This window comes from Rhipicephalus microplus, chromosome 3 (assembly GCF_043290135.1).
Source record: "Rhipicephalus microplus isolate Deutch F79 chromosome 3, USDA_Rmic, whole genome shotgun sequence".
NCBI classification, from domain to species: Eukaryota; Metazoa; Arthropoda; class Arachnida; order Ixodida; family Ixodidae; genus Rhipicephalus; species Rhipicephalus microplus.
Window position 1 is genome coordinate 122,472,571 of NC_134702.1, and position 12,592 is coordinate 122,485,162.

General features: G+C 45.4%; 1 protein-coding gene across 1 annotated transcript in view; it reads right to left on the minus strand.

The window, feature by feature from the left end:
• Positions 1-12,330, minus strand: part of LOC142802937 (neprilysin-1-like) — a 36,539-nt gene extending 24,209 nt beyond the window's left edge. Inside the window, exons 1-2 of the mRNA XM_075888021.1 lie at positions 12,189-12,330; positions 732-970 (exon numbers count right to left, since the gene is read on the minus strand). Coding sequence (XP_075744136.1) covers positions 732-970; positions 12,189-12,330 — 381 coding nt within the window. The remainder of the gene's footprint in view (positions 1-731; positions 971-12,188) is intronic.
• Between the last annotated feature and the right edge of the window lie 262 nt (positions 12,331-12,592).

The following is a 12,592-nucleotide window of genomic DNA, read 5'->3' on the forward strand; positions in this document are numbered from 1 at the left end:
TGCAGAATTAGAACAACGGCACCCTACAACCCTACTTTTTATTGAAGGCCAGCCAACGAGCCACAAGTGTCTTAAATAGATAGAAAGACGAATGGTTTGATAGATAGATAGATTGATAGATAGATAGATTTTTTCCTTCGGCCGTATATGCTTCAGATATACACAATGTGAAGGATAGCATTTGGCGATAAGAATTTATGTGATTTCATACAAACCTTAGCACGCGGGTCAAGACACGCCTTTATAACGTGTCAGAAGCGCAAGTATTTTTCCTTAAAAGCGAATCGAAAATATTGTCCACTTGCAAGCTATCCACTTGAAAGTTTTCCTGTTGATTTATTTCCAAAGTGCTTATGAACTGCGTATCAATACGGCAACTGATACCGTATTTTGATATCGTTTTTGCAGCAAATATGGGCTCCTTGTTACTTCAGCATAAATCAAAGTACATGAGCTAGTACCTATTTCGCACCGCCATGGTAAGAAGCATGTTTGGCACTTCAGTGCGGCTGTGTAGAAACTAATAACGCTGGTTGCTAACTTAGTATCGTGCAGGGTGAAAGACAATGCTGTTTCTTTGTCTTACGCATCTTCAGCAGGGTTTTAGAAATACATCTCAGCAGTCGTATCTGTGTGTTAAATACAGTAATTTACAGAAATGGTGATCAAGGTATGACTGTATGGAAAGAAGCACAACACAAATTTAGCGTAATGAAAGTCAGCGTGCGTACCGTTCCAAGGCCACCGTAGTTCACAGCGGGGACCCCATACATATACATGAATGGACGGAGCATGGAGGCTGTCGGTACCGTGATACGGTTCACATCACTGTCGTAATATAGACCGATGGCAGTTTCGTCGTACAATAGCGTCGTTGTGTCAATCCACATGTACTGAGAAGAAAGACCTAGAGCCTTTATCCACGTCGGGAACAGTGCATCTAGGTCCAGCGGCGCATCAGGGTAGGGTTCTGTGTCAGAAGATGAAAAAACAATCGACAATTACCTAACGAAGAAACCGTGAGACTTATTTATTGCCAACAGATTTCTTCATTTTCGAGCAACCGTAATTTTAATGTGACAGCAACGATACGGACACCCTCGGCTGCACTTGACCGCCGGCGTCACCGTTGGTGACCGTCGTCATTCAACATAAATGTATACGTATCTATGTGCATTCGAAAGCCCAATAAAGAAAATATTGCAGAAAAAAATATTTCGGCACACGTAATCGTACTTCCGATCTCTTTCCTGTGAGTGTGTGGCGTTAGCCACTCAGCCACGAAGGAGCATCTGTTGTAACGCTGAACTGACAGGCTATTTACCACTACAATTTACAGCTAGTGATGTCTATCTTGGGGGAACTATGGTGTTTTCAGCATTAGCACGTGAAATGGCGCGATGAGTGCTCGTCACCTAACGCCCCTAGAAATTCGCAAAGTAGCGACATAGGTGAATGAAGGCGCACCTTCTCTTTCTTCTCTCTTCCTTGCCCTCTCAGCGGCTGGCGCTGTGTTGGTATTGGCTCGATGCCGTCACGTGGGACCAATCGCAGCGTTTGTTTAAAGTCGCTCTCGATTACCAACTTTGCTCTTCATGCGCTTATCTACGCCTCGTCTGTTTAATGGATATGCGCGTTGTGCTATGAAATACATTTCACCAAAGAATGACCTTTCTGTTTCTTGTAATTGCTGGCTAATGCGCCTTCTGATTCCAGAACTTTAAGTGACGGCCAAAAGCTCTTCATTATACCACCTGGTAAGTACTGAGCCAGGTCAGCTTTGCGATAAAAAGCGTGTGCTTCTAAGCTCACAGATTTCCGCGGATTTATGAATGTGAATAGTCCAACGTTCAGTACTCCACTTTTCGCAGACGTGTCCGCCAGAGCATTGAAACTGACTGCATTTTGCTTTGCTTTTGCGACTTTTTTTACTTTCGTGTTTTGTCAAAACTGCCAGACTTTGAATTTAGCTGAGTTCCCATTCGCAGGTGAACCCCCCTCAAAAACTTACCCTCCCCCCATGTTTGTTAAAATCGGCCTGGAAAAAAGACGGCTAAATCAGTCGCCACCTCGCTTCCCCGCAACCTCCAGTTTACGGCTAATCCACCACGAATAACGTTAGGCGAGGAACAAACTTTAACCGATTTTGCGTTCGAAACCTCGTCACACTTGCATTTTGTGTGATGAACGCACACAAATACCGCACAACAAACGTGATTGCGGATGATGGGCGCAAAAGCGGCTCTACTTGAGTATCGGAGAGCCACTCTGTGTAAATGGCCTTAGACATGACTCGCAGAAGTAGTGCCTTCCCCACATTTCCAGCGTGCTGCGCGAATATGCTGAGCCTGTGGGAGCTCAGCATTGCTCGGAGGCGAATAAAACCTATTTCTTTTTATTGCCTATTCAATATTTTTGATGAGAAATGCAATTGAGAGCAGTTCCTTATTATTGGAAGGAAAAAATGGTGGCATTGTTATAGTTCGAAATCATGCATGCATCTCTGGTTGCGTGGAACTTGAAAAAGTGCATTGTACGTCATGATTGCATCATGGGCTCTCCAAACTTGCACCTCCGCCTCAAGGAAGAGAAACGTTTTGACACGATTCACGCCACCTTTACTTCGCGGGTACAGGTTATGGTTATGTATCGACGGGCCGAGTGCAAACAGTGGTGCTGGGTCGGTTTTACAAACACATTAGTGTTCAATTATTAGAGCAGTTCGGTGAGCGCTATGATAGGCTCCTGTGTGGCACTGGGTATTCACATGCAAAAAGTCAACTGATGTTTCGCCTCCTTCTTAACATAAAGCTAGGTAAAGGATTGGGAGGTGCAAACGAACTTCGACCACAGGCATCCGACTGATCGCACCAAGATGTGAGAGGCTGGATTTAGACTTAAACGGAATATATGAGCGTCTATTTTTTATGACTGTTGATATCATGTAGTGGTTGAAAAAATGCATGCACCAAATAAGCACTTTAGGTGCATAACAGAATTATTCTCTGAAGCTAGAGATGAGCGTGTAGGGAATGAACGGAAACTTGTCTCAGAGCTTGTTTATGCCTACATAACCAATTTAAAACTTACATTTTAAAGCCTAACGCTTGCTTAGGCAGATTAGTTAAAGCTAATCAGTTAAAGCATAACAGAATTATTCTCTGAAGCTAGAGATGAGCGTGTAGGGAATGAACGGAAACTTGTCTCAGAGCTTGTTTATGCCTACATAACCAATTTAAAACTTACATTTTAAAGCCTAACGCTTGCTTAGGCAGATTAGTTAAAGCTCTGTCTTATTAGGCCATCAGTGAAAAAAACATCAGTACAAAATGATGCCAATTACATTATCGATGCTGACGAAGGCTGCATAATCTGTTGGATCAAGACATCTCAAGTGTAAAGAACCTTTCTTTAGCAAGCGTGTTCCGGCCTAAACAAGCTTGTGCAACCCAATAAAGTCCACTCTTAGAAGTCAACTCTTCCTTGAAAAATAAATTGAACACTTGAACAGTATTTCAAGAGTATTGCACGACATGTTTTTAGATACGTCGGTGACTACTTGTTTGTTGATCACGTCAGTTTCATGCACTCTATGATCTAAGCTCTGAGTACGTTTCAGAAACGGGGCTGAGACGTGTGCTTCACTTCTCAAGTGTCGAGGGTCAATGTCTTGCAATTATATCTTTCAGTACGGCTCTCCAAATGTCATGTTTTTGGTCGTATACCACTCTCTCCCCCGTAAACAATGAATGGACCACATCTTATCTTTATTCTGTTTCAAAAAAGGCTTGTCTTCCCGCTGTACGTGACATTTTTTTGCAGCAGCTTCACAGATCAAAAGTGGGTGGTTTCTCACACATGGCTCTTGCCTTCACTTCACATAGATTGTTACAATGCTTGAAGCGAGAACAAAAAGAGAATCCAGGTGGTGCGGTGTTGCCCAGCAATTTGCCCTCGGATAAGCAAAAAAAAGGCCTTCCCCATTATGCCGTAGCTGCACTCTGTCACATCACTTAAAAAGACTCCTGCACATTATGACGTAGTGTCGTCATCCATGCTGGAAAAAGACAGGAAGTGTGCGCGCGGGAGTTTGACCAAAAGTTGCAGAGGGGCATCACTCACCGGTGGTGAGAGGAATTGTATGAGGCGCTTTAAAACTTTCACCTTATGTGCAAGTGGAGTGGTGTACACCATCAAACGCCTTTCGTGGAAATTGCACAGGTTCAGGCAACAGCGCCGCAGACTCAAACATGACAGTGACTATGTGGACAAACTCTCCCAGGGGAGGGGTTGATGTGGTGGTGTTTTTGTGTACCTTGCTTTTTTGTGCCTTGCTTTGATGCGTTAAAGCGCCAGCCAGACATTCATATTTTTCATTATGCATTGTGTTACGTGCAGTGTGTTACATTATGCTTTTTGTTACGTGCTAGCCCCCATGCTTTTCAAATAACAGAGGAATGACGTGATATATAGCGTTCGGTTATGGCTCAGGTTTCAGAACCGGTTGGCTGGCCCCTAGATAGTATTGTATATTTGTATATACAGAGATGCTCGTGCACGTAGTAAAAGGTTTTATACCCGGGTCTCGGCACTGTCAGTTTCTCCACCTTCCCGGCCCTTGCTTCGGGCGCCCGGCCTCATGCACTCCGTGTGTCGCATCGATGCACAATACAACAAGCCAAGAGTATGGAACAGCGTTATGATATTTTGATGGGCACATGTGGCAAATGGGACGATATATAAACGTTGGCTTGAAAGTCCGGTCAAGTCTTTCAGACCATAGCACTTAGAAAGGTACGTTGTCCACACTTCTGTCTCTATATGGACGGTAGCGGGGTTGCACAGCTGTGCTAAACGAAGCTGCAGCAGCGATGAAGCAGAAGGACAAGTGTACACGTGAAGTCAACGAAATGTTCAAAAAAAAACAATGATAGGCACACAAGCCAGCCTTCGATCTGCATTTCGCATTTCACTATGCTTTCGGGTGCACGTTATAAGACTCCAGGCGGCCAAAATTTCGGTGCCCCTCACTATGGCGTCTTTTAGTATCATATGATGGTGTTGGAATGTCAAATCACACGTATCAATCAATCAATTGAATGTGATGCCCTATGCTGTTTCGAGATGGCTTTAGTGGAGGCCGGGAAAATTAGTAATTCTAAAAGCAAAGCTCTCCGTGAAAAACAGACGTTGCGGGACATTTTGTTTTGCACACTCCAAGGCAAAATTACCCAAAAAATAAGTAACGGAGCCCAATAGGCGCGCGCGATGAACGGATAGACCTTTGAAGAGCAACCACAGAGGGAAGCGTGCCGCGCGAAAGCACTTGCTTTCCAACACGCTCCAAATGGATGAACCGCCCGGGGATTGCAGGCAGCGCGAAAAGCGTTCCCAAGGTGACCAGCCCTCTTTCTCCTCCTCTGCTTGTTCAGTCTTTTCCCGTATTGTGCCGGCGATTGTTCGCGTTGCGTCGCGCTCGGAGTGCTCGACCAAGGCCACCTGGATTCTACGATCTAAAAAATACGGCGTGGTGCTAGTGTGTATGTTTGGATGAGTGTGGGCTGCTAATTTTGCGTTTCGCTGCACCCATGAAGTCTGCAGCAAGTCTAGACATGTCACCACGCTGCGCTGTATATCTCTGGCTTCAAGATAGTCACGACCAACACACGACAGCAACAGTTGAGAAGGCCAATATGGCAGACGAGACGACAACAGGCCTATCAGATATATACTTCAGTCGGACTCAGGGCAGAAAACAGCGCTGGAGTCTAAGACAAGTAGGTTATCACTTTTTTTTTCTACTCTACTTGTCGCGTGTGCGATACAAATCGCACTTGCCGGCAACGGGCTCGGTCGTGTTAAATATCGCACGCAAGAAATGCATCAAGAAGGTCATCTTCGGCGTCTGCAGTACGCCTGTGCTTTGCGACCACCTGTAAATTGGCCGCCATTGCCGTCGGCCTCCCGTACGCTCGCTCATCGAGTGTTCGCCTGTCTTCGCCACCACGATGACCTCCGGGCTGGCGATATTACACTGAGACCTCGTCGCTGTGTTGGAAGTTGTCGAAAACACGTTGCGGGTTCTTGCGAAGCGCTTGGTTGTAGAATGTAGCACGCTGTATGTGCACCAGCATGGGCTGGCGGGGCTTTCTCTAGCGTCGGAACTCACTAAAAATTTGTCACCATTACAGTTGGCTTCCCCGTCAGTCGGTCGCAAGCACCTCGGCGCCGTCCGTTGGTCGCTAGGGCGGACTCCCGTTTGCGCGCTGCACTCGCTTGAGTTTGTGGAAAAGGGAGCATAACCGTCGATTTCTTCGGCGCTAGCTCCAAACCAGCTCGGCGCTGTTCGTGGCGGCGGCCAAGCGTACGCTCACTCTCCTGTTCGAAGTTGGCTGGCGGCAGACACTCCGTGTGCAGCGCCGTGTTGTCTCTCGCGTTCGCTTGCTCGAGCTGAACAACGCCACTCGCTTAGAACTTGCCGACTTGTTTGCGGGATGGTGGTTCGCGTAGTTGTGGCTGCGGGCTACGCTCTTAAGCTGTCGCGCTACGGGGATCGAAATGAGTCTTTGACGATGTGTGACACCACAATGATATTATTAGCATGTCATATCTCAGGTATGTTTTCCTTTCACCTTGCATGTATTTCTCATATGCATTTGTACTGATCTTCTGTCACGTTTGACTCACTATTTTACATATTTATTGTGCAGCCACGGGCAAACACCGTGCTGAAGACTGTGTGCGCTGGCATCTGCGATGCCTGTCATCCATCTCTTTCGTCATTAGCAGCTTCAAAAGGACTGTGCGAGAAGTGAGGGTAAAGTTGATTGTGTGTCATTTTTAACGCTTGTTTTTACAATAACGTGCACGTACTTGTCATATGCGTGCATCTTTATCTTCTGTCACGTGTGCCTAACTATTTTTACTATATTATTGTACGTGCAGCCGTCGGAACACAACAGGCAGAAGGCTGCCTGCGCTGGCGTCTGCAATGCCTGTCATCTATCGCTTCCGTCGAATGAGCTCCCCATGGAGTGAACAAAATTGGAGAACGAGACTGGACTTGTACACTTCACCATGAATTCACTCAAAAGAACGGAGAAACTTGATGTGTATGTAGAAAAATATAAGATTTCGATGTCTCACTTTTGGCGTTCGTTGTTGCCGTGACTATGAAAGCAGTTACACATAGGTGGCTAACTACTTTTTCGCGTGTTCTTTTCTGTGCAATTTCTTGCTCGCTGCGCAGAAAAACACGCGAAAAAAGAACTAGGCCTGGCAGAAAATAAACAAAAAGCAATGTGTGAACTCGGGACAAAAAGTCCATCCGATTGGAGCATTTGAGTGGCTCAACCATTCGTCCGACAAGGTGCAACTGTGAAGACTAACGTTTTCTTGTTAAGGTGTATATGTGGGTATTAACAGTTCCTCTATAAGGTGAAAATGTGAGGACTCAATGTTAGTCCTTCGAGGTGAGTTGTGGGACTAACGATTACTCACTAAGGTGTAAATGTCAGAACCTATTGTTGGTTCCTTGAGTTCGTCTGTGAGGACTAACTGTTAGACACAGTGCCGTTAGTGCTTAAAGAAAATAGTGGTTGTGGCAGCCCCATTAGTCCTCAAAAGGACGAACCACACACCCTTTTAAGACCCTTTTGCCTAAGAGTGTACGCAGAATTGGGAAATCGGGTTCTACGAAACAGTGTAAGCCCGTGTACTACATACATTCCGGCTTGTCTAATAGCCGCATCTGATGCATATCTCCCAATTCTTGGTGTAATACGGTGAACGATGATTCGCTTTGTGTACCTTCATTATTCTCTTGTTATTACGAAACTCCATTGGGCTGAATGAGAAGGAAATGAATGCTGGCACTCCAAGCTGAAGAGAGCCACGAACAATCATCTTCATGGAATTCACTTTAGCCAGCCTATTCTCGTTGAGGATGTCCAGGTCCATTGAAGCGAGCCATTCAACGAGATATTTTGTCTGTAATAAAAGCAGGTGTAAAATTATAGGAAACACTATATTGGAACACTACATAGCAAACACCTTATAAGAAACACTTTCGCAGGTGTAGAAAATAGAAGAATACTTGGACAGACCAGTTATGTGGAATAATTTTTATCTTCTATTCAGAATGATCGAAAGCAAAATCTGCACATGTCTGAAAACAAGTATACGGGAGAAAACATTTATCACTTTATCTCGAACAAACAGCGCAGAAAGCTTTCAGCCACTCACATTCTTCTCGATCGTGTCACGGTTCAGCTTTATATAAATGAAATGTCGTAATTTAGGCTGTTTTTTATGGAATAAATAAGACGTGACGCTTGCGCGTCTTTTCCACACTGTACCTGAAGTGGCTTACCATGGCACTGGACTTAACTGTTCTAAAGAATGAGCAGAGCAGCGTAGCAGCACTCGTAGTTACTTCCGGATGTCAAAAGTAAACAATAAAATATTTAGAATGGCTAGTCAAGCATACTGGCTTGGTTTTTTATTCTAGCATATCCGATACGGCAGTGCCACTGCGGCTTAAAGGTGCTATCCTAAATTATGAGGAATAGTGCGTATCTTGAAAAGCAGGCTGCATAGTACTTTTAGCTTGCAAGCCAAATCTCGCCACTAATGTATTTCTTCGTTCAATTGTGGAAACTAATAAAACTTCATGTTCTGCATTAGAGTTTCCTGAACTTACGCCACTTTCTGAGGGACAGCTACGTTAGTGTGAGTTGGTTTGGCATAGATCATAGATGAAAGAGACAAGCAGCGCAAGGGATGGTGGTGTTGAGAGCTCAGGATATTATCGAACATCTAAATGATCTTTAAGAAGTGTATAAGTTGACTACAGTAGCTGATAGCGTGTCGCGTGTACCTATGTGCAACTCTCGTGCCCAGAATCGAAACCACGTGTTTTTGGTAAAACGCCGTGCACCATGGACCTTTAGCTATGAAATTCGGCCAATTACAAGACATCCACATTGCGAGTACTTCATAACTGCTTTCAGTTGGTATTTTAGGAAGAGGATACCCCTATGCAGGTTTCACCCCCTTATCAATTTTTAGAAGATTATTTGGTAATAAAAATAGAGTATTCACACTCACCTCTGGTTCATACCTTGATGCGAATGTCAAGCAAGCATGGTACAACCCAGCTGCTTTCTGCCACAAAAGCTGATTCGAGTCAGGTATATACGGAAAAATAAGACGTAATTTGGTGATGATGTGAATGGAATTTAGAAGCTGTTCTGAAAGAAATACTTCATGGTATTAGCTTCCCGAAATGGCAACAAGTTACAAATTTTCTTTATCAGAAAAGGTCAGACGTTTTATAGATTGCCTTCGTGAGGATTCTCACTCTCACGTGCGTGTTCTGTCTGCACAGTGATTGGGCAAGGTCTGGTTAAAACAATCAAGTCTATATTATTTACATTATACTTATTAATGAAAATAGTTTTTGGACTCTCTTACACGGAGTAGAATACTAGCTATGCTATTTCAGCGCACCCAGAAAGTCACGAGCCCTGACCTGCCGAGAAACATTGGCAGCCCATTTGAGAACACTGTGAAGTCTGCAGGTTCACATCAGGTTTGATGCAGTCCTTATACATTGACATTGCAAGCCAGGCTTACTTCTTCTCGTACCTAAATATACGGAGAAGCCTGAAGGGTGACTGCTCAGGTGGTATCAACCCATCAAACAGTCTGTCACAAAGTCTCTGAGAGAAGTCACCAGAGCTCCAATTCAGAGAGTCTTGGTACTAAGAAGATCTTGTTGTACTCGGCGTATAAAAGGCCAAGAAAGCTATATTTGAATTGTTGACATGCGATTTACCGTCTGCATCCTAGGCTAGTCTCTTTTCAACAAACCCAGTTTTATTTCACGGTCACGCAAACGGTCTGCCTGTCACAGCACTTCAAACTTCCAGCGTTTGCGCTGTTGGGTCATCTTGCTTGTGTCGGTGGTTGCACTCCCCGTTTTTTAGGATGTCTTAGACTTTTCTCAGGGAATGTCACTAATATTATCATAATCATTATCATCATCATAATCATAATCATCATCATCATCAGTAGCAGCAGTCTGACTACATCCACTGCAGGACTAAGGCCTCTCCCATGTTCCACAAGTTAACTTGGTCCTGTGGTTGCTGCTGCCAATTTATACCCGCAAACTTCTTAATCTCATCTGCCCATCTAACCTTCTGTCTCCCCCTAACCAGCTTGTCTTCTCTGGAAATCCAGTAAGTTACCCTTAATGACCAGCAGTTATTCTGTCTACGCGCTACATGCCCGGCCCATATCTATTCATCTTCTTGATTTCAACTATGATATCCTTAACCCCCGTTTGTTCCCTAATCCACTTTGCTCTCTTCTTGTCTCTTAAGGTTACACTTACCATTTTTCTTTCCATCGCTCGCTGCGTTGATCTCAACTTAAGCTGAACCCTCTTTTTAAGTCACCAGGTTTCTGCTCCGTAGCTAAGTACCGGCAAGATAAAGCTGTTATATACCTTCCTCTTCAGGGATAGTGGCTATCTACCTGTCACAGTTTGAGTGTGCTAGCCAAATCTGCTCCACCCCATTCATATTCTTTTACTTACTTCAATCTCGTGGTTGGGCTCCGTGGTTATTACCTGCCCTAAGTAGACATAGTCTTACAATTTGAAGTGCACGTCCCTTCCGAGATTACATATATAGTCACCTACATATTACTTTCACAGTAAGGGCTTGGGCTGAGCTTTGTAATGTTATATGCAGCTAGCAGCGATATAGCAAAATTTAAATCAACCCACAAAGCTCTTTTTCAGTTCAATCACAATAATCAACAGAACTATAGCACGTCTTAAAAACACAGATAATTTGTTGTAGGCAAACAGAGCTGCAATGCTTGTTTTATTGCGACGTTCTTTCCACAAGATTTCCTATCAATCCGTTACGTTGTACTCAATTCTCAACATAAAGCGCACCTACAATGTACAAGGAGGTTTTGAATGGCAGTAGATTATTTCGTTGAAATTACGCCCACCCCCCTAGTGAACATTTCAAAATATTGAGGAACCTACGTTGCCGCTAGCGATAACACTGTATTGTTCTAAGGCAAGTGTACCAATGCCGACATGCTTCGCCGCTTGTCAGTTGATTGACGGCAGACGCTCTTCTCACCACTATCAGTGCCAGTGTCTTGCTGCAATCGGAATGTCATTTTACGTGGCCCCAAGTTCGGCGCAAATAAACAGTTTATTATTCAACCCGCAGTCTGCTCCATGTGTCCACGTCACAACCCCATGACATCTGTTAGAGGTGCTGCTTCATTCATGTACCGGAAGCCCCCTTAAAGCCGTTAACCCAGCCCACGTCGCAGAGAGGGAGCCGTGGAGAGCTGCGTAGAGGGAGCCACCTTCCACTTGACTGAAATAGTGTCGGGTTCAGTGTGCGTTGCCTCACATTTCCAGAACAGGTGCGTCAGCGTTGCTACGTCACCACATGCGGGGCAAGCGTAAATAGGGAGCACGTCGAGATAAATAGCGTGAAGGAAGCTCAGATTAGAGTATTTATCCGTCGGCAGTAGTCTGAACGTAAGGGCTCGTGGTCTATTGAGTTTGGATGAGGGAGTGTATATGCTTTTCGCGTGAGCTAAAAATGTTTCGTTATTTCGTTGTACGTGGAAGGCGCGTCACTGTTCTCCGCAACCCCGCTGTACCCGAATCATCCGATGACGTCAGTTGGCATGTGCGTGGTCTTATGGGCAGACTTGTTGAGGGTTGGGGGAGCGCCTGGACCAGGCCAGCATCTGTGAGAAACCAGATAAGTACGCGGTGCTTGATAGCGTCATGGCCGCTACTTTGAAGCACGTACAGGGGTTTTTAGAGACGGCACCTCGCTCGAAAGCACGGATAGCTGACCTGGAGTCCCTACAGATGACCTCCCTTTCATAATCCAGCATAGCCAGGGCGAAGTCCACTTGCTCGGCAATAGTCAGATCTTCAGTGTGCACGAATGCGCCATTGGTAATAAGTTGTTTGAAGTCGACGACGATTGCGCAGATGCACGGCTCCCGCGGTACCCTGCCACATCGACAAAGCTGACGCCGTGCTCCTCACTGTGGATTTGCATGAGAAGTGTGGCAGCTCTAGCCCGTTACTTGCCACGATTAGGCTCGGGATGGACATTCCTCGGTATCCATACTGCGGTCGCGAATCCCACAGAGCACCCGTTTCATCTTGTCGTCCACTTCAGCTGGAGAGTAGGCGAGCTTTCGGGGTATATGTCTGCTGGTCTGGAAGGTCGAAAGACGCTCGTGCTGAGCCCGCTCCAGCGCTTCGGCCATCTCCTCCAACGTATTTTGTACTCAGAGGTTGAGAATGCGCACCGTGTTCGTCCTAATTGGGATACTGAGGGCGCGCTTGGTAATCTTTCTGAGCAGGACGTTGGTCTTGTCGCGCTTGGCACGCTGCCAGCTGTGTATGTCCACAATATAGGAAAAACCGCCGAGCAAACTGGCATTGACCAGGTGGATTAGATTGCCTTCCTTGAGGTCTTGTTGGTGGTTGGTCATCTCCAGCCCAGGCTGAACCATGTTAACTGTCTTG